Genomic DNA, 26944 nt, shown 5'->3' with positions numbered 1-26944 from the left:
GGCCTAGTCTCCAGACATTGTCAAAAGATCCTTGGGGGGCATAATCACCTGTGGTTGTGATCACTACCTTAAACCACTACCTCAAAGCCCACAAGACAAAATAAATTTAGCCTAATATTTCAAAATTCACTAAAAGAAACTAAGAACATTAGAGAAAACATAACAGAACAGTACAAATTAGAATGTGAAAAGAAATCAGAAATAAGGCAGATGGTAGAACTCAGGAAAGATCTGGAAAAAATAAGATCATATAAATAAAATAAATAATGCCTTAGAAATGTGAGATGAGCAAGAAGGGAAAAAGTTTTAAATTAAAAAAAAGAAAAAATGATAAAGAGGATTCAAGGGAAAGCAACACATAGAAGAAAAACAAAGAAGATCCAAAACATATATAAGTAGAAGTCCCTGAAAAAGTCAATGGAAGCAACAGAATAGAAAACTACAAAAACTTTACTTAAGAATATTTCTTGAAATCATGGGGGTGGGGAGCTGCGCTGGGGAGAGGAGGATGACTGGAAACCACATACTGAAGGTAACTACAGAATCAGCCTAATACTCCCTTTCCGAACGGAGCCCTGGAGCCCTCAGGAGTACACGGGCAGGGAGATGGGGACAAGGAAGTAAGCCAAGCCATGCTCCCTGAATGCGCTAACCACACATTTGCTGCCACCACCCCCTCCCCATGCATCCCTGCCCCACACCCCGGCACCTTGGATGCCCACAAGTCTGTCCCAGCCCAGCCCACCTCTCCTGCGCAAGGGCACAGTCTCCTCCCACCCCTCCTGAGACCTAAGTACCCACAGCCAGCCCCTTGACCCCTACCTCCCTTTCCCTGACCCCTGCAGGCAATCACTTGACCATCCAGGCTGCAGGTGCTCACTGTCATACCTGGGCCCCACTTGCACCCAACCCATAATCGTTCAAACTGGTCTGGACCCCCACAACTTTGGAAACATGCACATCAGCACTGGCCCCCCAGACAGGTGCACAGGCCCACTCATGCCATGTTCCCTCAGCTCTGGGCAAGCACTGACCTGCACATCCAGGCCACATCCACTGCCAGCCTACACAGGCAAACTCTCACCCCACTGCCCCTGAGCTCTGTGCATACGCATACCAGGGCCCTGCCCCAAACCCACGCACACCAGGGCCCTGTCCCCCAAGACCCATGCAGCAGCACAGACACATCTTCCTTGCCGGGCACCCACATATCCATGCACTGACCTCTTGACCCCTGCACCCCAACTCCCTGCCCTGCGTACATGCACATGCTTGTCCCACCCCATGGCACAGGGACCCTCTCTCACACCTGGCAGGTACTCTTGTGCACACCTGTGTCATAAAGCTTCCACCATGTACAAACAGGCACTCCTACTCCACCTCACCCCTGCACCTGCAGATCTGCACCAGAGCCCCACCCACCCATCATTATCCACCTCTGCTGCATGTCCCACAATCTTTGTGACTTGTGCTGTGCCCCTACACACTCATGTGTCCACATCCTGGTCCCCCTGGAGCCCTCCCCCTGTGCAAGGACAGTATACTGCCCTTTTTGAGCCCTGATTTCTGTGTCCTGTACCCCACCCTCTGACACCCTTGACCCATACGCTCCACGTGTCTACCTGCATTCTAACCTTGTACCAGCCCCAGCACATTCGCTTAGACCCCCCATCTGCCTCCTGCCACACCCTCTTTCTGCACACCAAGCCCTGCCTGAGCTGCAGCTCGCCCCCATGGTCCTCACTTTGCACCTCCACAACCCCATGAATTGCACCCCATGGTCACAGGCACCAGTGTAGCATCCCCGATACGTGCATACGCCTGCACCGCAACCTGTCAGTGCACCGTCGTGCCTCTCCCCATGCCCCACATCCTGATCCATATCCATCCGACAAATACAAATACAAAGCTTTAGATTACTGAAGGAAACCAACATCTAGAGTAACCCTATCAAGATATTTACATGCCACAAAGACAACAGAAGATTACTAACCATATGAAGATGCAGACAGATATAGCGGAGTCTAATAACCAAATTAAAACACAGAGGAGACAGACATTGGAATAACCAATCAAAGAAGTTCATATAAATCTACTAAATAAAATCAGTAGTATGGCTAATGACATAAAGGAGTTCAATAAGACACTAGAAGAGCATAAGGAAAGATTTGAAAGAATAAATAGAAAAACAGCAGATCAAACAGGTTAAAGATGCTGTAGATCAAATAAAAATATACTAGAGACACAACAGCAGATTTGAATAGGCAGAAGAAAGAATAAGTGAAGGAGAGGACAGGACAACTGATTTTGAACATGTCAAAGAGCAAATGACAAAAAAGATGGAAAGATCTGAATTGTTCTTGGGAAAATGATGGACAAACTAAAGCGCACAAATATAAGAAACCTGGTGTTCCAGAAGGAGAAGAGAAGAGTAAAGGGTTAGAAGATTAGTGGAGGATGTAATAGGGGAAAACGTACCAAATTTTTTATAAAAGACACAAATATGCAAATCACAGAAGCCCAACAAACTCCAAATAGAATAAATCCAAATACTTATCCCAAGAAACATACTAATCATTCTGTTAAACACTGACAGGAAGCAGAAAATCCTGAAAGCGGCAAGTGAAAAACAATCTACTGTGTACAAGGGAAATCATATAAAACTGAGTTTGGAGAACTCATCTGTCACTATGGAGGTGGGAAGGCAGTGGTATCATATTTAATATCCTGAAAGAGAAAGACTTCCAGCCAAGAATTCTGTCCCCAGCCAAACTGTCCTTCAAAACTGAGGGACAGATTAAAATTTTCACAGACAAGCAAAGGTTGAGAAAATATGTCTACAAAAGACTGGCTCTACAAAAAATAATTAAGGGAGTTCTGCCAGCTGGAAAAAAAAAGACAGGAGAGGGAGGTCTGGCGGAGGGCACAGAATTAAAGAGTACCAGTAAGAATAACTTAAAGGATAAAGATCTGGCAAATAAAATCCAAAGGATAAGATGGTGGATTCAAGAAACACCTTTTCAGTAATAACTATGAATGTGAATGGACTAAACTTACTAATTAAAAAGATACAGATTGGCAGAATGGATTAAGAAACATAATCCAGCTATATATGCTGTTTACAAGAGACTCATCTTAGACACAAGGATACAAATAGAATGAAAGTGAAAGGATGGAAAAAGATGTTTCCCACAAGCTGTAACCAAAAGAAAGCAGGAGTAGCTATACTAATATCAGACAAAACAGACTTTACTGTAAAGGCAATATAAGAGACAAAGAAAGACACTATATATTAGTAAAAGGGACAATTAACCAAGAAGAAATAACAGTCATAAATGTCTATGCTTCCAATCAAGGAATCCAAAGTACATTAGACAAACATTGGCCAAACTGAAGGGAGTGACAGATGTTTCAACATTAATAGTAGGAGACTTCAATATACCACTCTCCTCTATAGATAGAACAAATGGACAGATGACCAAGGAAATAGAGAACTTAAACAATTTGATAAATGAATTAGACCTAACAGATAACATATAAGTTGTTACACCCCTAAAACATCAGGGCATACACTCTTCTCTAGTGCGTGTGGAACATTCTCAGGAACAGATCTTATGCTGGGGCACAAAACAGGTCTTTACAAATTTAGAAACATTGAAATTATTCAAAGCAGTTTCTCTGAACACATTGGAATTAAGCTGGAAATCAATAACCACCAAAGAACAAGAACTTTCACAAATATATGGAGATTAAATAACACACCCTTAAACAACTAGAGGGTCAAAGAAAAAATTGCTTGAGGAGTCAGTAGCTATCTGGAGATGAATGTAAACAAAAATACAACATATCAGAACTGACAGGATGTGGCCAAGGCTGTGCTGAGAGGGAAATTTACTGCACTAAATGCCCATATTAAAAAAGAAGAAAGATAAAAAATCAAGGACTTAACTGCTCACCTGAAGGAACTTGAGAAAGAACAGCATGCTAACCTCAAAGCAAATATAAGAAGAGGAATAACAAAGATTAAAGCAGAGTTAAATGAATAGGTTAACAAAAGAACAATAGAAAGTATCAATAAACCCAAAAGTCGCTTCTTTGAGAAAAATTAATAAAATTGAAGGGCCACTAACAAGGCTGACTGTCATGGTCAGGTTCATGTGTCAACTTGGCCAAGTGGTGGTACCTGTTTGTCTGGTTGGGCAAGTGCTGGCCTGTCTGTCGCGATGAGGACATTTCATAGAATTAAATCACGATCATGTCAGCTGTATCCACAGCTGATTCCATTTGTAATCAGCCAAAGGGGAGTGTCTTCTGCAATGAGTGATGCTTAATCTGATCACTGGAAGCCTTTTAAGGAGGATTCAGAAGAGACAGGCTCTTCCTGCTTCGGCTGGTGAGCCTGTCCTGTGGAGTTCGTCCAGACCCTGCATCAGAGTCGTCGGTTTCACAGCCTGCCCTGCAGATTTTGGACTCTGCGTTTCCGTGGTCACGTGAGACCCTTTTATAAATTTTATATTTGTGAGTGTTCCCTGTTGACTCTGTTTCTCTAAAGAACCCTAACTAATACACTGACAAAGAAAAAACGAGACAGTATGCGAGGGGGGTCATTACTACAGACCCTGAAGAAATAAAAAAAAAAAATCGTAAGAGGATACTATGAATAACTATATGGCAACAAACTAGACAACACAGATGAAATGGACAATTTCTGGAAACACACGAACAAGTGACAATGACTCAAGAAGAAATAGAAGATCTCAACAAACCAATCATAAGTAAAGACTTTCAATCAGTCATCAAAAATCTTTCCCCAGGAGTGGCCGGGTCTGCGCGCGCAGCTCGCGCCCAGCGCTCTCCATTCCGGGCGGCCAGGTGCTGTTCTAGGTCTGGGATTACAGCAGTGGACTGAACAGGCAGGCTCCTCCTTTGTTGTTTACAGTATGGCTGGCAAGTTGAGGGATTACAGCAGTGGACTGAACAGGCAGGCTCCTCCTTTGTTGTTTACAGTATGGCTGGTAAATTGAGGGATTACAGCAATGAATTGAACAGGCAGGCTCCTCCTTTGTTGTTTACAGTATGGCTGGCAAGTTGAGGGATTACAGCAGTGGACTGAACAGGCAGGCTCCTCCTTTGTTGTTTACAGTATGGCTGGTAAATTGAGGGATTACAGCAATGAATTGAACAGGCAGGCTCCTCCTTTGTTGTTTACAGTATGGCTGGTAAATTGAGGGATTACAGCAATGAATTGAACAGGCAGGCTCCTCCTTTGTTGGAGTTTACAGTATGCTGGCAAGTTGAGGGATTACAGCAGTGGACTGAACAGGCAGGCTCCTCCTTTGTTGGAGTTTACAGTATGGCTGGTAAATTGAGGGATTACAGCAATGAATTGAACAGGCAGGCTCCTCCTTTGTTGGAGTTTACAGTATGCTGGCAAGTTGAGGGATTACAGCAGTGGACTGAACAGGCAGGCTCCTCCTTTGTTGGAGTTTACAGTATGGCTGGCAAGTTGATGCCAACTGGCTGGCAGCTCTCCGCCCAGCGCCCAGATTCGCCTCGGCTCGGCCGCACATATTTATTTCCTTCCTCCATGATCTCCAACACTTACAAAGTGGAAGAAACTGAGGTACTATGAAAGAGAAAAGTCACCAGGACTCAGAGAAGGACAGAGATGCTCCCTCTTAGAACCTGGGCACCAGGCTGTGAGGAAGATGAAGCTGCCCCATGTAGAGCTCACACGGAGAAGAATCAATAGCCAGCATCAACTTGCCAGCCATACTGTAAACAACAAAGGAGGAGCCTGCCTGTTCAGTCCACTGCTGTAATCCCAGACCTGGAAGAGTGCCTGGCAAAAGGTGCTTAATGACCCTTTTTAAATGGATGGATGAAGAGCGCTTTTCACAGTACCTGTGGAAGACGTTGCTAGTTTCTGCCCAGTGTCTGTTCTCTCCTCTGAGAGCAGTAGACCCTGTTTTGTTTTGTTTTGGATGCCAATATTAAATACTCACTGTTCCAGACTCCCTTGCAGCTAGGAATAGTCATGTAACACATTTCTGATCAGTGAGAAAACGTCTGCTAAGGATGCCTGAGTTTTTTGCTTTCTTGATGTAGGCATTGCCCCTTCTTCCTTCCCCTTTTCCTCCCTCCTTCCCACAATACAGGTTGGAAGTAGGGCAGTCAAGAAAAGGATAAGGATGAGGACAAAAATTTGAAAACAGGTGAAGCTTGAGACACCGATGATTTAATGGAGTCACTACACCACTAACTCTAAATCTCTTGTTATGCAAAAAAAATTCACCTTTTATAAAGACACAGGATTCTGACTTCTGTTACATGCAGCCAAATATATTCTCAACCAATATGCCATCCTAGTATATCAACCATCTAAGCTGTTCCTTAAGGTCAGGTCAGGGCTATATATTTCATCTTCCTTACTACTGCATAGGAAGATCAGAAGAATTTAGCAGCACAAATACTACTCATTCACTTATTCATTCACCAGCTTTCATTTTAGTGCTTTCCGTGTGCTTAGAATACCTAGTACAAAAGCTGCATATCTGTATTTGAGTGGCTGATCTTTGATTTTCAAGGCAAGGTAAAGTGCCATTTCAAATTCTGTGTGCTTTCTCTACAGTTAAACCTCCACATGCTCTTGCTGATCCATCATAAAGTGGCTGTTCTCCCAACAGCAACACATTTATCTGGTCTCCCTAACCTCAGTTCTGGGGGGCTGGGTACCTTAACCTTATCCTGATGACATAACTGGATGTTAAAGTCCCAACCCAAATGATCAATTCCTTCACTTAGCGCCAAGTTACATCCACATCAAAATTTTGGAACAGTGGTAAAATGCTTCAAACTAGTCATAAACTTAGCCACAAAGTTTAAAGCTTTTAAGAGTTTCTACCATCAGAACATGGTGGGTGAGACAGTTGCCTGGGATCATGGACTACATTATAGTATCACCTCTGATATTTTACTTTTGAGGGTCTTTATTGTTTTTTTTGTGTGTGTGTGTGTGTGTGCGCATGTGCACACTTGTTACTTGGAGGAAGGGGGAGGCTAGGCTGTTTTGAGAATCTGAGGGAAATTACAGCACCTTTCTTCAAAATAATACACATATGCACACAGGCACAAACACACATAAATATTTAGAAACAGTTTCAGGAGGTCCAGGTTAGGAATTCACCTGTAAAAAAAAAAAAGAATCCCTTGTGATTTATCATGAGGATGGTGGAAACTTTTTCTATACCATATATTTGATCCTTCATCATGTACTATTTTTTCATTTACCTTTTTATGTATGTTTTATCCCAGTGAGTGAACCAGCTTCCTGTAAGGGCCTAGGAATTGAGACTTTATACCTCTTTGTCTCCCCCAGTGATGTATATATGTAGAAACTACAGCTAATGGGAAGTATCTGCCAGTTGAGTCCTTTTGAAGCTGCTATCGTTTACTGAGGATGTCAGCTTTCTTTTTCACACTCCTTCACCCAACCTACTTCTAAACCAAAAGAGATCACCACAAGGACTTGGATCTCTTGCTATGTTCTGTATACATTCTAGGGCTGAGGCGTTAACCAGTCTTGGATATTTAGGGAAAAAGGCAGAGCCTAGTGGGATGCTTCATTTAAAAAAAAAAAAAAAAAAGCAGAGTCAATATTGCTAAATGAATGTACTCTATTGTTTAAAAAAAATTTTTTTTTCCTTTCTCAGCTCTGCCCTGTATCCTACACGTCCACCTCTGTAATCAGGACCCTACTTGTCCTACCCCATGAATTTCACTTCTGAAACTGTACTCCTTTCTTTGGTATATGTTCATGGAAAAAATAAAAGCAAGAATAACCCCTCCCCCCAAAAAAATCTTTCCACAAACAAAAGCCCAGGCCAGATGACTTCACCAGGGAATTTTACCAAACAATCCAAAAAAGAACTAACACCAATCCTGTTCAAACTTCTCCAAAAAAACTGAGGAAAAAGGAATACCACACAACTCATTTTATGAAGCTAACATCACTTTAATATCAAAACCAGGTAAAGATGCTATAAGAAAGGAAAACTAAAGGTCAATCTCCCTAATGAGCACAGATGCAAAAATTCTCAACAAAATATCTGCATATCGAATCCAACAGCACATTAAAAGAATTATACACCACAACCAAGTGGGATTTATATCAGGAATACAAGGATGGTTCAACTCAAGAAAATCAGTTAATGTAATACAACACATTAACAAATTGAAAGGGAAAAATCACGATCATTTTTCTTTTTTTTTTTTTTACATGGGCAGGCACCGGAAATCAAACCCGGGTCCTCGGGCATGGCAGGCAAGCACTCTTACCTGCTCAGCCACCGTGGCCCGCCCACATGATCATTTTGATTGATGCTGAAAAAGCATTCAACAAAATTCAACATTCTTTTCTGATAAAAACACTTCAAAAGGAAGGAATTAAGGTAACTTCCTCAATATGATAAAAGGCATATATGAAAACCCATAGCCAGCATCATATTCAATGGTGAGAGGTTGAAAGCTTTCCCCCTAAGATCGGTAATGAGATAAGGATGCCCTCTGTCACTACTATTATTCCACATTGTACTATAAGTTCTAGCTAAAGCAATCAATCAGGAAAAAGAAATAAAAGGTATCCAAATTGGAAAGGAAGAAGTAACTTTCATTGTTTGCAGATGACATGATAATATACATGGAAAAACCTGGGCAATTTTATAACAAAGTTACTTCAGCTAATAAATTCAGCAAGGTGGCAGGTTATAACATAAATGTGCAAAAAGCAGTAATGTTTCTATACACAGGAAATGACCTAATTGAGGAGTCAATTAAGGAAGAAAATTCTATTCAAAACTGCAACTAATTCCTGGTGCTTGCCCACGCAAGAAAAAAAAAAAACAACTAAAACAATCCATTATCTAGGAATGAACTTAACTAGGGATACAAAGGACTTGTACACAGAGAACTACATAACATTGCTAAATGAAATCCAAGACCATCTAAATAGGTGGAAAGACAGTCCATCCTCATGGAAAGGAAGGTTAAACATAGTTAAGATGTTAATTCTACCCAAACTGACCTACAGATTCAAGGCAGTACCAATCAAAATTCCAACAACCTACTTTGAAGGCTTGGAAAAACTAGTTACCAAATTCATCTGGAAGGGACAGAGACCCCGAATAGCTAAAAGCATCCTAGAAAAGAAGAATGAAGAGGGAGACTAATACTCCCCGCTTTTAAAACTTATTATAAAGCCACAGTGGTCAAAACAGCATGATACTGGCACAAAGACAGAAGCATCGACCCAGTGAACAGAATTGAGAACGCAGAAATAGACCACTAAATCTATGGTCAACTGATCTTCGACAAGGCCCCCAAATCCAGTGAACTGGGACAAACTATTCTTTTTAATAAATGGGCATGGGAGAACTGGATATCAATAACCAGGAGAATGAAAGAATTACCTTATACCCTATACAAAAATTAACTCAAGTTGGATCAAACACCTAAATGTAAGGACCAGTACCTAAAGCTCCCAGAAGAAAATGTAGGGAAACATCTTCAAGACCCAGTAATAGGAGGTGGCTTTCTAAACTTTACACCCAAAGCACAAGCAACAAAAGAAATAAAAAACAGATGAATGGGAACTCCTCAAAATCAAATGCATTTGCGCTTTAAAAGACTTTGCCAAAAAGGTGAAGAGGCAGCCAACTCAATGGGAGAAAACATTTGTAAATCACACAACAGATAAAGATTTGATATCCTGTATACATAAAGAAATCATTCAACTCAACAACGAAAGAATAAACAACCCAATTACAAACTGGGCTAAAGAGATGAACAGATATTTTTCAAAAGAGCAAATACAGATGGCTAAAAAGTATATGAAGAGATGTTCATTCTCAATAGCGATAAGGGAAATGCAGATCAAAACCACAATGAGATACTACCTCACACCCATAGGAATGGCTGCTATTAAACAAACAGAAAACTACAAATGTTGGAGAGCAGGTGGAGAACTTGGGCCACTTATGCTCTGCTGGTGAGAATGTATAATGGTACAGGCTGCTATAGAAGACAATCTGGCAGTTCCTCAGAAAACTAAATATCAAGTTGCTCTATGAACTGGCAATAGCACAACTTGGTAGATACCCAGAAGAGCTGAAAGCAATAGCACAAACAGAGATGTACACACCGAGTAACAGCAGCATTATTCACAATTGCCAAAAGATGGAAACAATGCAAGTGCCTATCAACAGACAAACAGATTAACAACATGTGGTATATACATATGATGGAATATTATGAAGCATAAGATGAAATGATGCCCTGAGCCACATGACAAGATGTATGAACCTTGAGGACATAAGGTTGAGTGAAATAAGTCAGACCCAAAAGAATAGATACTGTATAATTCCACTTTTATGACATGGTAAAGGTAAAATCAGAGGTTTATAATTCAAACTATAAGGAACCTAGAAATAGACAGAAGCTTGAGATGGGTGAACAGTTAACTAATGAGGTTGAACTTAAAAGTAAGGGAATAGACAGAAGTGAAGGTGGTTCTCTAGTGGGTTTATAAGAAATATTACTATATTGAAGGTGAACATGATTGAAAGGGGTTCATGTGTCCCACCGATTAACACTACAAAAAAACCCCCAAGTTCTTGCATGAACTACAGCAAAGGTATGAATCTTGTACAAGTAGGGTATGGGGGAAAAATGCTACTGCCTGCTATGGGCTATGTTTAACAGGAAAACATCAATAGTACCACAGCAATATCTGGGGTACATAATGGAGGAAGGGAAAAGAGTTAGGAGGAGATCTGGATTTCATTTTTGGTGTGGTTGTGTTTATTGGGTATCTTTCTCTTGGGAACAATGAAATTATCTAAAATTCAGAGTGTTGACTTGGGAAGTTACCATGAGGCCCAGTAGATGGAGGTGGCTGAAGGATGCACTGACTGAGAAGTAGACTGGTGAATGATGACGTATACATATGATCGAACATTGTGCTGCTACAAAAAGGAAAAAGTTATGAGGCAGGCAATGTTGTAAATGAGCCTGTGGGACATTTGGTGAGACAGAATAAGCCAGAGACAAAAGAGCAAACACTGTCTGATCTCATTTAGAAAATACTTATAAGAAAACTGGGGCCTAAGTTTAAGCTCTTATATCAGTCACATTAAGTACAGAGTGGTAATTGTTATTTGGATTTTGAGGGGCTGTTTTATATAAATTGGATTTTGAGGGGCTGTTTTATATATGTATAACCTGGTATTTAGAGATAAGAATGAAGCCAACCAGGTCAGGATCAAGGTAATTCAGAATACAGGGGTAACAAAGACATTGGATATATTTTAGAACTTCATCTCCTCTTTGAGACCAAAGGAAGACAAGTTTATTTTGTCTAGAATCAAAATTTTCTATAGCACACAATCTAAGTCAATTTGTCTGGACAGATGATTCCCAAACATAGGGAATCAAGAATAAGAATGAGGGCCTTTAATCCTGTATAGCTTAATGTAATGCCTGGCTCTTTCCCAGAGTATATTAAGCTGATAATTAAAAAAAAAAACATTAGCAATGTTCCTTGAGGGATGGGAGAAAAAATATAGAACTATTAAACTTAACCACTGGGGAAACCCCTGATACTGGGTCAAATATTAGGGAGACCCAAATCAATAGGCCAAGCCCTTGATCTTGAGGCTTGCTCCTGTGAAGCTTATGCATGTAGTGGAGAAGCTTAGCCTTCTTATAAGTATGCCTAAGAGTCTCCTCCTCCAGAGGACTATTTTTGTTGATGAGATGTGGTCTCCTTCTCTCTAAGCCCAACTCTGCAAATGAAATCATCGGCCCTGCCACCGGGGGATCAACAATGCCATCCTGACCAAAAGGGGGAAAAGAAGTGTAACAAATAAGGTCATCAGTGGCTGAGAGAGTTCAAACAGAGTCTAGAGGCTACTCCGGAGGTCACTCTTATGCAAGCTTCAGTTAGACACTGCTACCTATCATAACTTGCCAAACCCCAACCAAAACCATTCCTGCCAATCCTAAAGAATACCTAGGGTATGATATAAGATTCTACAAAGGTTCTATGCACTAGGGTTACTTTCCAGAAACCTACAACCTCCAGCTGGAATCCCTGGACCCGATTAGTCCTGAAATGCAGAGGGCCCAGCCTCTCCAGAACATCAACTAGTTTCATCTCCCTACCCCATATTATCGACAGCCTCTTTCAACATTAGATAAAGTTAGAATGGGCATAGCCCAAATACCCATAAAGAATGGGAGAAAGATCAAAGATGATAGTGGAATCATAAAGAGATGGTAGGGCTTAAAAAATGAGTATGAGAGTTGAATCATTATATCGACTTTTCTTTTAGTCTCCAGTATCTTAGAGCAGTTACAACTAAAACCTAAAATTGTGGAATTGTAACCCATACCAAACTCTGAAATCAGTTCTACAAGTAATTCTGATGTGCTTTGAACTTTATTACTCTTCTGCATGTAGGTTATTTTTCACAAAAAAGAAAATAAAAGAGAAGGAGGAGTATAACAGAGAAGATAGGATTTAACAAATGAGTATGACTGTTGGACATTATATTGATATTCATTTTGGCTCCAGTGTCTTGGAGCAGTTAGAAGAAAAAAATGAAAAATCATGGAACTGTAACCCATACCAAATTTTAAAATATGTTCTATAACTATTTGCCAAAATGTACCTGGAAATTTATTGTTTATTTATATGTATGTAATAATTCATAATAAAAAAAGTTACAAGAAAAAAGACAACTACATACTAGAAAAGTAAACCCAACACCGGGATATAGTTTAAGAAAAGTACTGGACTTTAGGGAAAAAGAAAAATATCATTTAAGTAGCCAAGCAAAAAAGACCAAGTCACTTATAAGGGAAAGAAAATAGATCGTCATCAGACTGACAGTGACATTAATGCCAGAAGACAACAGAGTTATATCAAAGAAGCTCAAAGAAAGAAAATGAAGGCCAAGGGTTTTATATTCACATAAAATGACCTTCAAGAATAAAGTCATAAGGTAAACTATTATGAACCCGAAAAACTCTAGAATTACTGTTTACATGAGACCTTCTTAAGGAATTTGTTAGCATATGAGCTTCAGACAACTAAAATGACTAAAGAAAAATTTACAGTAGGATTTGAAAACTAAAAACATCACAGGCTCTTTATGTTCACTCATTTAATCCACAAAATAATCCTTGATAATAATGTTACAATTCTACAAACGGAAAAAGAACGTCAAAGTCAGACTTTGAGCAAGGAATGGAGTCAGAATCTGAACAAAAGGTCAGTCTCCTTCTACGACATGAAGCTGTCCCCACAGACACATTAACTACCCTTTGAGTCTTTACATACACTATAACCATCACACGGGATTCCTCTCTCTCCTTTACCTACCTAACAACCTCTTTTTTTCTGTGGCTTAGCTTAAAAGTCACTTGCTCTCTCTGTGGCTTTCTCTGACCCAAACAGGCTTATAGATCACCATTAACGAAATGGTACAGTGCTGATAAAGTAATCATTCATGGCCCTACAGCATTTCAGATCAACACCCCTAACATGGACTTTGCCACATACAAATTCCATGATGGTAAAAACTGTGCCTTCTTTGACTTAAAATCTTAATACGTAGCAATTCTTCTAAGTAAATGCAGATGGGGGAAAAATGAGAGGGCAGATTAAACTCTGGGAAGTCTTTCCTGACTATTCAATATAAAGTTACTTACTTAAATATCTCTGCACTACCTCTACACTTTGTGCATACTTTTATCCTTGCCTTTTCATAAAATGTAATTTATTTGTTTTCATTTTTGTCTCTCCTCTGAGAGCAGGAACAATCCTTTTATTCTTTGTAATCTTACAAATGATAATGTCTATAACTTAATACGTTTTCCACAAATAGTTGGTGCATTGATTTTAAGAAGAAAGTAGGACAAACATAAAATAATTTACTCAATTCCAATTTTATACAGATGGATTATGAATATGGAGAGTATAAATGCCTTGCTTTTATATTAAGTATGCTAAATTACATATACTCAAAGCAATGAAAAATTTTACATAAAAGGAATCAGAATCCAAAGATTTTAAAATAATAGCCCAGAATAAGAATGCAGGTCTTTAATCCTGTATAGCTTAATATAATGCCTGGATAAATCCCAGAGTATATTAAGCAGATAATAAAAAACTACTAGCAAAGCCCCTTGAGGGATGGGAGAAAAAATATGGAACTATTAAATTTTACCAACAGGGAAACCTCTGATACTGTGTCAAACATTAGGGACACCCAAATCAATAGGCCAAGCCCTTGATCTTTAGGTTTGCTCTTGTGAAGTTTATGCAGGTAGTGGAAAAGCTTAGATTACCTACAGGCATGCCTAAGAGTCACTTCTGGAGGACCTCTTTTGTTGCTCAGATGTGGCCTCTCTCCAAGAGAAATGATTGCCCCCCTGCCCCTCCCCACTGGGACATGACATCCAGGTGTGAAAGTCTCCCTGGCGGCATGGGAGATGACTCCCAGGGATAAGCCTAGCCTTGGCACCACCTGACCGAAAGGGGGACTCCCAGGGACGAACCCAGACCTGGCACCATGGAATCAACAATTCCATCCTGACCAAAAGGGGGGAAAAATGTAACTAATAAGATATCAGTGGCTGAAAGAGTTCAAACAGATTCAAGAGGCTAATTCTAGAGGTCACTCTTATGAAAGCTTCACTTAGACAATCCTAACTATCATAACAAATCCCAACTAAAACCATTCCTGCCAATCCTAAAGAACATCTAGGGCATTGTATCAGATTCTACAAAGGTTCCATGCACTAGGGTAACTTTTCAGAAAACTATAACCTCCAGATGGGTCCCTGGACCAGATAAGTCCTGAAAGCCAGAGGGGCCAGCCTCTCCTGAACATCAGCTAGTTCCATCCCTCTATTCCATATTATCAACAGCTCTTTCCAACATGAAAAAATTAACTGGGCACAGCCCAAATACCACTAAAGAGTGGGAGAAAGATTGAAGGTGATGGTGGAGTTACACAGAGAAGGTAGGGTTTAACAAATGAGTATGATTGCTTAATCATTATACTGATGTTTCTTTTAGTCTCCAGTATCTTCCAGCAGCTAGAAGTAAAAACTTAAAATTTACTGCTTTTTTTGTATATGTTATTTTTCACAAAAAAGAAAAAAAAGTCAATTTTGATCATAAATGCACAGTCATATGACAATATTGTGAACCAGTGATTGCACACTTCAGATGCTTACATGGTATCCGAATATATACTATATAGCAATAAAAAATATATAAAGAAGATTAAAAAAAACTATCATTTCACACATACAGAATTACAATATATATTAACAGATATATAACCTAAAAATAGAAGGTTCACAATGTATAATTTATAATCTAAATAGCATTACTGATACCATCTATATTTAATAAATACCTTTCTTTTTATTTTACATACCTGTACCAATAAAAAAATAGAAATAAAATAAAATAGTAGTTTCAATGGGAATGAACATATGCTATAAAATAATCTCAAATTTAATTTATGATTATTTTTCAACAATGTTTTAGCTTGGATGTATGTTTGTCCTAAATAAAGCCTAGACATTTTGAGAATGAGTTCAGACTGAGATGTAAGAATATTTAATAATTCTTTTCTAAGTTTTGACGTATAATTGCACAATTTCCTGATACAAGAGTGTAAACAAATTAATTAGAAATACAGGACACTTACTTATTGTTTTTTCAAACATATGATTATATGTACTCCTTTATTCAAATTGTCTTTTTTTTTAAAAGAAAATACTAGAATGGTTAATGGTTAGAAGATTCACCCTTGATAAGGAAATAGCAACAACCCCTTCTTTTCACTTCAGTGATATGTTTATAGGTTCATTTTGCTGGCTACTTATCAGTATCTGGCTAATTCCAATATAGATTATGTGAAAGTCTCAGGTCTTAGATTATTTGTGAAAAGACACAGAGCACAAGTGACATACACATACATTCATGCCTAAAGACAACATGTCGAAAGAGAAAAACTACACTGTACTTCTTCATCACTCGGATAGCCTTTAAATCTGAACACATTTGTTTTCTAAACACTCTTGTATAGCTGCAAAACCAAGACCCACAGGACTCAAGGATCACTACAACTCACCCTCACCAATCCTATAAATCCTATCATACCTCCTTAACACATTCAATTCCCAAATCCACATCAAAATTTACACCACACATCTCAATATCTTGCTCTTATATCTTACTTCAGCTACTACATCTTTCTGACTGTTCTACTTTTCAGACTCCTCTCTCTATAAATTTCTGTTTCCTTTTATTCTTCTCCTGCAGGCCATGAGAAGTCAAAACTCAAAACTACCCCTTTGGATCAACAACTTTCATGAAAATACGGTAATAATTCATTTAATTAGGAAATGGTTATAACAAAAATATAATATATTACAAATAATTCACTTAAAGTGGAAACACCTTTAAAACATAATTTTATTTTAAATAGAATAGAAAATAGTTTCTCCTTACCACTTATGACAGTTGTGTTTTCCAATAGTTCTGTCTGAGGTTGAAGTTCAGCTTCTCCAAGTATCTTCAGAACAGAATCTGTAGAGCTTTTCCCCCAGGCTTTTCTTGGAGAGCCACCAGGATCTAATTTAATAACCTCTCCTATTGTATTTTCTACAAGAAAAAGACACAAAGAAATAATTTTTAATGATAGAACATAATATTAACACTGTATTGTAAGGTAGATTTTGGGTCTTGGGTGTCAATCCAATTGAGTGCTTCTTGAGAAAAAAAGCTTATATTACAAAAAGCATATCATGATGATGCTTGCTTGAAAAAAAAATGACTTTCTAAGAATGAATGAGGGCAAGAACAGAAGCAACCATAACCAGCAGTACTTCAAGAGTAATCTTATAAATTAAAGCCTAACTTTGGGAAATAGAAAAACAGAAAACACATAAATTAATATTATATTTCTAGAAATTGAGAACAGAAAAAAAATCCTAAAATAAATAAGCATACGAATTAAAAAGCAGAGGAAAAAAAAAAGCAGGAAAGTGTTTCTAAGAGAAGTTGTCTTATTTTATGCCATACATCATTAGTAGGCAATTGACATTTCCTTGCTGACAATAGTAATTTGGGTTAAACCATTTTAATAAAATTTAGTAAAGTTGAAAATAGAAAATTATTAATTGAAGATTGAATCTTTAGAACATTTGGTAATAGCACACGAAGTATATGGGTATCTACCATAAATAGACAGGATATAATACAAAATATTTCACAGTATAAGTTATGTAAACTTTCAATGGTAATATAGTATGCACTGATAAAATTCTTATGGGTTAATTCCCTGAACATTCATGCATATTAACAGGTAACATTCAGTTCTGTATCACCCAAACAATTACAAACTGAGAACTAATTTAAAAATTATGACTAAAACTAAAATAAACAACCTAGAAATATACCTATACTTTAATCATCTGATGTCTGATAAAGGAGGCAAAGAAGTTTAACATTTCTTTTACAAATGGAACCGGAATAACTGGAAAAAACTTAAAAAAAAAAGAACGTGGATACCTTTGACATAGGGAAGAAATGCTAGGTGGAACTGGTGGTCTCCCTCAGCTGAGGTGGCAAAACTGGTGTCTCTAGAGGCCAACGTGGCTAATGTTTGCAGGACAGAATACTGAAGAGTAGAAAGTTACACGGAGAGAAAGTAAGGACAACTACAGGGGCCCCCCAGAGTCTCCAGCTGAGTTCTGACTCTGAAAAAAAGACCACCTAAAACGAATAAAGGCAACAATACTCGGAGTTCACACAGGGCCAGGCATAATTCCTCTTCTCAGAAAAGAAAGCCTTATAATTTACTCAAAAAGGATTCTGACTCAGTAATGGGGAAAAAATTAGCTGTAGATTAAATGCTGTTCTGATTCCACCTTATAAATCCTAAAAGCAAGACCCAAAAGGGTCAAACTATTTTTCCAAGGAAATAAATTATATTGTAAAACAAAGCTCAAAGAATATTTACAGAAGTATGAAAATACACAGCATCCAAAATGGTAAAATTCACATTATCTGGTCTCTAAACAAAAAATTACCAAAAGGGGAAAAAATGACCAATAAAACCAATCCTAAAGTGCTAGATTTAGTAGATAAGGGTATTTATAACCGTCATTATAACAGAATTCCATATTTTCAAGAAATTAGAAGTTGAGCATGAAAAGCAGAAACAAGGAAGATAGTAACAAGAGCCATATTGAATTTCTAGGATATTTTTTAAAAAAAAAATTTCTGAATTTGATGACATTTATAAACTAACAAATCCAAGAAACTCAACAAAACCCAAGCAAAAGAAATATGCATATCATAACCAAATTCACTGAAACTAAGGCTAAAGGGAAAAATCTTAAAATCAGCCAGAAGAAATAAGATACATTACATACTGAGGAAAAAATATAAGAATAAGAATGACTTAGATTTCTCATCACAAGCAATGCAAAGTAGAAGGCAGTGGAAAAATACCTTTAAAGTACTAAATGAAAAAAAATGTCAACTTAGAATTCTATACTCAGAGAAGATATTTTTGCAAAAGGATGGCTAAATAAAAATCTTTGGAGACATCATAAAAGCTGAGAAAATGCATCACAATCACAACAGCACTATAAAAAATGTTACGGAAGTCCTTCAGGCAGAAGGAAGAAGATACCAGATAGAAATCTGAGATACACAACTGAACGAAAAGCACTAGAAACGGTAATTCCATGGGGGTAAACATAAAACAATTTCTCTTTTATTATATAAATCTCTTTAAAAATAAATGACTACAATTATTGTAGGGTTTTGTAGCATCAGTGAAATGTATGACAACAATACAAAAGTTGGGAGGGAAGAAACTGAAGTATACTGCTGTAAAGTTCTTATACTATATTCGAAGTTTAATAAATCACTTGAAGGTAGATTATGATAAGTTATGATGCACACTATAAACCTTGAAGCAACCACTAATAGAGCAGAGTTATACCTAATGAGCAACAAGAGATAAAATGCAAACATAAAAATTATCAATTAATCTGAAAGAAAGCAAAAAAGAAGGGAAAGTGTTAGGTCGGGGTGAATAAGGGAGGGCTCTATGACTGGAATCATGAAGTCATTCCAGGACAAGAGGTGAACCGTTACACAATCATGGTCCTTGCGCAGCAAACATCTATTCACGGACATCTTAACACCCGATGCTCAACCCGCTAGCATAATAATCCTTTGTTTAATGTGCCGCCCCTTTCATGTCATCACCTGAACCCTGCCCTTAAAAACTGCACTCCCAAAGCCCATGCGCGAACTCACCTCATTCCCTTTTGGGTTCGGTGAGCTCTGCCCGGGAGCACAGCCAATAAAGCACGCTCATTTGCAATCCTTTCGTCTACTTTCCTTTCTCTCAAATACCTCATATCTTAAAACCTTTCAGAAAGAACATAATAATATGGTGGGAAAAAGATATAGCTCTACAATGGAATATTATAAAGCTATAAAAAGAACAAGGAGACTAAAAAATAGTAATATGGAAAGATTTACAAGATATAATTGTAAGTAAAAACAAGGTCCAGAAAAGTGCAAATATGTTTCAATGTGCTGAAAACAAATGAAATGGAAAAGGAATATCTATCCGTCTGTCTGTCTGTCTACCTATCTTTGGAAAGATAAGCAATAAGCCAATATGAATTGTGAACTGGATGATTGGATCCTGGGCTGGCAGTTGCTAAGAGACTGCACTGAACTGCTAGGTGGGTGCAGCTTCAGTAAAGGACAGCCAAGTCAAAGCATTAATCAGAATAGTCTACCTCGCAGGGACATAAGGCACTGGCTAGTTGATCATGAGGTACCTAGAAGTAAAATAGACAAGCAGTTGACTAAACTTCTACTTGGTCTGTATAAGCAGAAGAGTTCTAGGCCACATGAACAAGAGTCTAACTTGAATCACAGAAACAGAGAGTCATGTTCCCTCAATCAATTCCCAGATTTGAGACAGCTGACAGAATCTTAACTCCCTGAACAGCAGGGAGACAGGGCCCCTTCAGGAAGGCCCCAGTACATTTTCAAAAATTTGTAGTTAATCCTCCTACCAGCCTTCCCCAAAGGGATCTATGGATGGTCTTCTACCAGGGTGACTGTGCTTTGGGGAAGAGGAAATGATCAGACATTTCAGGGAGTACAGGATACTGGCAGAGAACGGTCTTTAATTTCAGGAGACCCCAAACGCTGCTCTGGTCCACCGGAGCAAGGATTATGGTGGTCAGGTGATCAATGGCATTTTAGCTCAGGCCTGTCACACAGTGGGTCCACAGGGTCCCTGAAACCATTCTGTGGTTGTTTCCCCAGTACCGGAATGCATAACTGGGATACATACTCAGAAACTGGCAAAACTCGCACATTGGTTTCCAGACTTGTGGAGTAAGGATTATCAGGGTAGGAAAGGTTGAAACCACTAGAATTCCCTCTACTTAGAAAAACAGTAAATCAAAAGCAATACCTCAAGTTCATTCTCCAGAGCAGCTAGTAAATAGCCAGGACCAGTACAGAATAACTGCTTGGGGGACATCAGTGACCAGACACACAGCGTCCACCAGTCTGGACCAGGTGTAACAGCTGAGATCCCACCCGGAACTATGATTCCCCCAAGCCACGGAGGCCAGAAACTCTCCCTCATGGTCACAGCAGGCTGGTCCCCAAGGGGAAAGGAAACAAATCTCACTAGCAACAAGGGCTTAGCTGTGAAAAGCACCAATCACAGAATTAATTAACAAATCCTGACTACTGAAAACAGACCATCAGCACAGGTAAACCTAGAATAAGCACTAAAGGAACTATGAGTTTTTGTCCTGGAGACAAGGGATGGGTCTGACGGAAAATAAAACAAAACAAAACAAACCCAGAGGCTTTTAGAGTTGGGCAGTACAAAATACTGGAAAAGGGCTGGACCCTAAGAAAAGGGGGCACATAGAACCTGGAAATATATAGAGCCATGTATCAACTCAAGCTCTTGATTGACAAACTAAGGAGCGGGGTTAGGCACCGAAAAGGCATTTTTGCTTTTTTAATTCTTAAACAGCTCATCAGATAGAACTGAAAGCATCCTTAGGCTCCAGCATTGCCCCAGGCAAGGGCAGAACTAAGGTATGTCTGAGAGACAAAGTAATAGTCAGGTGAAAGGGGTTCATTCCCTAAAGGGCCTATCTTCCCCAAGAAAGCGGTTCTGGGCCCAGCTCAAGTGGAATCCGACCTTCAAGGGATTCAGGCCCCAGGGGATGGAAAACAGAAACAAACGAAGCCATCTTACTGCCTCACCCACTGTCTCAACCGTGCCCCCAGCAGGGAGAGTCTGCTGAAATTAAAGGCACCTCATCACTTAACGCTGGTGGGAAGCCACGGGCAGACAAGCTCCACATGCTGGGCAGGATAGGAAAAGCAGAGCCTAGAGGCTTCATAGGAAAGTCTGACAACCTGAGGGTCTCACACTCAGGCAAAACTGATGCTGGCTACTCTCTCCTCCTGAAATGTGGGCCTGCTTGTCTGGCCTGGAAAAATCTGACTGGGGTCTATATAATATCTGAAGACACCCTCCTCAAAAAATAAAAAAGGCTCCATATAGGCAGGGCAAGAAACAGAAAAATAAGAACTGAAAACAGAAAAACAAGAACAGTTAAACAGAAAGTATGCTAGAGGTCTAGAATAAATTGACCTGAATGTCAATGAACAGATAAAGAACAAAGCTAACCAGCAAGAAAATCCCACCAGATTAAACTAATTAAGGAAATAAAATGCCTAAACACCAGCAGAAAATAATGAGGCATACTAGGAAAATCGAAGATATGGCCCAGTCAAAGGAACAAACCAACACTTCAAATGAGATACAGGAGTTGAAACAACTAATCTAGGATGTTCAAACAGACATGCAAAATCTCATCAAAAATGAAATCAGGCCCACGCCCCGCAGCAGCCGACCTGCCCGCCCTCCTCTGCCCTCTCTCTTTGTCCGCCGGCCCGCCATGCGGCGCCCACGCCCCGCAGCAGCCGACCCGCCCGCCCTCCTCTTCCGCCTTCACCGGCTCCTCCGCCACCGGCCTCCACAGCCTTGCCACCCTCACCTTTCCTCCTCCAGAACAGCTACTGGGGGAATGGAGACAATACAGAGCAGCTCCCGGAGCCACAACGGAGATCAAAGGGACGGTGTACCCCATCCTGGAACGGCTGACTGTCTGGGAGAACCAGCTCCGGTGAGATCACCGAGGGCCGTGGGCTTTCCTGGGTGGGACGGCAAGCGGCCGGAGTCCCTCCCTTCCTCCTTCCCAGGCCAGCTGACAGAATTGGGCAGGCGGTCCCCTTGGGCCGCGGCGGCTGGCGCCCCCACCATGCGAGGCCCCCCAGACCAACTGAGAGAGTTCGGTCGGAAATCCCCAGACTGCGGAGAACAGTGACCGGGGGGGGTCCCTTCCAAACACGTGACTCCCGGGTCCGCCTGGGAACAGTGCACTCTCCCGGGCTGCGACAGCTGGCGCCCTCCCACCACGCTTGGCGCCCCGGGTGGACTAGGTAATTCGGCCAGACACTCTCCCGTGTTGCGGCGGCCGGCAACCCTCCCCGCGTTCGGAACCCTGGGCCGGCTGGCACTCTTCCAAGACGCTTCGGCTGCCGAACCTCCCCTACAGTGAGAATTTTCCAGAGTTAAATGACCCACAGCAACTTTCACTGGTGGAACCCATAGAAAAACGAGTGCCACGAGCGCCACCTACTGGGCAGGATAAGAAAAACAGAACACAGAGATTTCACAGAAAAATCTTTCAACCTGTGGTATCCAACACCCAGGGTAATCTGACTAAATGCCCAGACGTCAGCAGAAGATAACGGATCACGCTCAGAAAACTGAAAACATGGCCCAGTCAAAGGAACAATCCAATAGTTCAAATGTTATACAGGAGCTGAAACAATTAATGCTGAATATACGAACAGAAATGGAAAATCTCTTCAAAAACGAAATCGATAAATTGAGGGAGGACATGAAGAAGACATGGGCTGATCAAAAAGAAGAAATAGAAAAAATGAAAAAACAAATCACAGAGCTTATGGAAGTGAAGGATAAAGTAGAAAAGATGGAAAAAACAATGGATACCTACAATGACAGATTTAAAGAGACAGAAGACAGAATTAGTGATTTGGAGGATGGAACATCTGAACTTCAAAAAGAAACAGAAACTATCCGGAAAAGAATGGAAAAATTTGAACAGGGTATCAGGGAACTCAAGGACAATATGAACCGCACAAATATACATGTTGTGGGTGTCCCAGAAGGAGAAGAGAAGGGAAAAGGAGGAGAAAAACTAATGGAAGAAATTATCACTGAAAATTTCCCAACTCTTATGAAAGACCTAAAATTACAGATCCAAGAAGTGCAGCACACCCCAAAGAGATTAAACCCAAATAGGCATTCTCCAAGACACTTACTAGTTAGAATGTCAGAGGTCAAAGAGAAAGAGAGGATCTTGAAAGCAGCAAGAGAAAAACAATCCATCACATACAAGGGAAACCCAATAAGACTATGTGTAGATTTCTCAGCAGAAACCATGGAAGCTAGAAGACAGTGGGATGATATATTTAAGTTACTAAAAGAGAAAAATTGCCAACCAAGACTCCTGTATCCAGCAAAATTGTCCTTCAAAAATGAGGGAGAAATTAAAACATTCTCAGACAAAAAGTCACTGAGAGAATTTGTGACCAAGAGACCAGCTCTGCAAGAAATACTAAAGGGAGCACTAGAGTCAGATACAAAAAGACAGAACAGAGAGGCATGGAGAAGAGTGTAGAAAGAAGGAAAGTCAGATATGATATATATAATACAAAAGGCAAAATGGTAGAGGAAAATATTATCCAAACAGTAATAACTCTAAATGTTAATGGACTGAATTCCCCAATCAAAAGACATAGACTGGCAGAATGGATTAAAAAACAGGATCCTTCTATATGTTGTCTACAGGAAACACATCTTAGACCCAAAGATAAATATAGGTTGAAAGTGAAAGGTTGGGAAAAGAAATTTCATGCAAATAACAACCAGAAAAGAGCAGGAGTGGCTATACTAATATCCAACAAATTAGACTTCAAACGTAAAACAGTTAAAAGAGACAAAGAAGGACACTATCTACTAATAAAAGGAACAATTAAACAAGAAGACATAACAATCATAAATATTTACGCACCGAACCAGAATGCCCCAAAATACATGAGGAATACACTGCAAACACTGAAAAGGGAAATAGACACATATACCATAATAGTTGGAGACTTCAGTTCACTGCTCTCATCTAGACAGAGGATCAATAAAGAAATAGAGAATCTGAATATTACTATAAATGAGCTTGACTTAACAGACATTTATAGGACATTACATCCCACAACAGCAGGATACACCTTTTTCTCAAGTGCTCATGGATCATTCTCAAAGATAGACCATATGCTGGGTCACAAAGCAAGTCTTAACAAATTTAAAAAGATTGAAATCATACACAACACTTTCTCGGATCATAAAGGAATGAAGTTGAAAATTAATAATAGGCAGAGTGCCAGAAAATTCACAAATACATGGAGGCTCAACAACACACTCTTAAACAACAACTGGGTCAAAGAAGAAATTGCAAGAGAAATTAGTAAACACCTAGAGGTGAATGAAAATGAAAACACAACATATCAAAACTTATGGGACGCAGCAAAGGCAGTGCTAAGAGGGAAATTTATTGCTCTAAATGCCTATATCAGAAAAGAAGAAAAGGCAAAAATTCAGGAATTAACTGTCCACTTGGAAGAACTGGAGAAAGAACAGCAAACTAATCCCAAAGCAAGCAAAAGGAAAGAAATAACAAAGATTAGAGCAGAAATAAATGAAATTGAGAACATGAAAACAATAGAGAAAATCAATAAGACCAGAAGTTGGTTCTATGAGAAAATCAATAAGATTGATGGGCCCTTAGCAAGACTGACAAAAAGAAGAAGAGAGAGGATGCAAATAAATAAGATCAGAAATGGAAGAGGAGACATAACTACTGACCTCACAGAAATAAAGGAGGTAATAACAGGATACTATGAACAACTTTACGCTAATAAATACAACAATTTAGATGAAATGGACGGGTTCCTGGAAAGACATGAACAACCAACTTTGACTCAAGAAGAAATAGATGACCTCAACAAACCAATCACAAGTAAAGAGATTGAATTAGTCATTCAGAAGCTCCCTAAAAAGAAAAGTCCAGGACCAGATGGCTTCACATGTGAATTCTATCAAACATTCCAGAAAGAATTAGTACCAACTCTCCTCAAACTCTTCAACATAATCGAAGTGGAGGGAAAACTACCTAATTCATTCTATGAAGCCAACATCACCCTCATACCAAAATCAGGCAAACACATTACAAAAAAAGAAAACTACAGACCAATCTCTCTAATGAATACAGATGCAAAAATCCTCAATAAAATTCTAGCAAATCGTATCCAACAACACATTAAAAGAATTATACATCATGACCAAGTAGGATTCATCCCAGTTATGCAAGGATGGTTCAACATAAGAAAATCAATTATGTAATACACCACATCAACAAATCAAAGCAGAAAAATCACATGATCATCTCAATTGATGCAGAGAAGGCATTTGACAAGATTCAACATCCTTTCCTGTTGAAAACACTTCAAAAGATACGAATACAAGGGAACTTCCTTAAAATGATAGAGGGAATATATGAAAAACCCACAGCTAATATCATCCTCAATGGGGAAAAACTGAAAACTTTCCCCCTAAGATCAGGAACAAGACAAGGATGTCCACTATCACCACTATTATCCAACATTGTGTTGGAGGTTCTAGCCAGAGAAATTAGACAAGAAAAAGAAATACAAGGCATCAAAATTGGAAAGGAAGAAGTAAAACTATCACTGTTTGCTGACGATATGATACTATACGTAGAAAACCCAGAAAAATCCACAACAAAATTACTAGAGCTAATAAATGAGTACAGCAAAGTAGCAGGCTACAAGATCAACATTCAAAAATCTGTAGCTTTTCTATACACTAGTAATGAACAAGCTGAGGGGGAAATCAAGAAACGAATCCCATTTACAATCGCAACTAAAAGAATAAAATACCTAGGAATAAATTTAACCAAAGAGACAAAAAACCTATATAAAGAAAACTACAAAAAACTGCTAAAAGAAATCACAGAAGACCTAAATAGATGGAAGAGCATACGGTGTTCATGGATTGGAAGACTAAATATAATTAAGATGTCAATCCTACCTAAACTGATCTACAGATTCAATGCAATACCAATCAAAATCCCAACAACTTATTTTTCAGAATTAGAAAAACCAACAAGCAAATTTATCTGGAAGGGCAGGGTGCCCCAAATTGCTAATAACATCTTGAGGAAAAAAAACGAAGCTGGAGGTCTAGCGATGCCGGACTTTAAGGCATATTATGAAACCACAGTGGTCAAAACAGCATGGTATTGGCATAAAGATAGATATATCGACCAATGGAATCGAATAGAGTGCTCAGATATAGACCCTCTCATCTATGGACATTTGATCTTTGATAAGGCAGTCAAGCCAACTCACCTGGGACAGAACAGTCTCTTCAATAAATGGTGCCTAGAGAACTGGATATCCATATGTAAAAGAATGAAAGAAGACCCGTATCTGACACCTTATACAAAAGTTAACTCAAAATGGATCAAAGATCTAAACATTAGGTCTAAGACCATAAAACAGTTAGAGGAAAATGTAGGGACATATCTTATGAATCTTACAACTGGAGGTGGTTTTATGGAC

At 39.3% G+C, this 26944-nt stretch overlaps 1 protein-coding gene across 15 annotated transcripts in view; it reads right to left on the bottom strand.

Moving 5' to 3' along the window:
• The window catches only part of NEK1 (NIMA related kinase 1), a 295240-nt gene that overhangs the window by 56693 nt on the left and 211603 nt on the right, over positions 1 to 26944 (bottom strand). For all 15 annotated transcript variants that reach the window (XM_077144462.1, XM_077144465.1, XM_077144468.1 and 12 more), the window contains one exon: positions 16592 to 16744. In XM_077144462.1, coding sequence (XP_077000577.1) covers positions 16592 to 16744 — 153 coding nt within the window. The remainder of the gene's footprint in view (positions 1 to 16591; positions 16745 to 26944) is intronic.

This window comes from Tamandua tetradactyla, chromosome 26 (assembly GCF_023851605.1).
Source record: "Tamandua tetradactyla isolate mTamTet1 chromosome 26, mTamTet1.pri, whole genome shotgun sequence".
In the NCBI taxonomy this organism is placed as follows: domain Eukaryota; kingdom Metazoa; phylum Chordata; class Mammalia; order Pilosa; family Myrmecophagidae; genus Tamandua; species Tamandua tetradactyla.
This window is presented reverse-complemented; position numbering and strand designations above follow the sequence as displayed.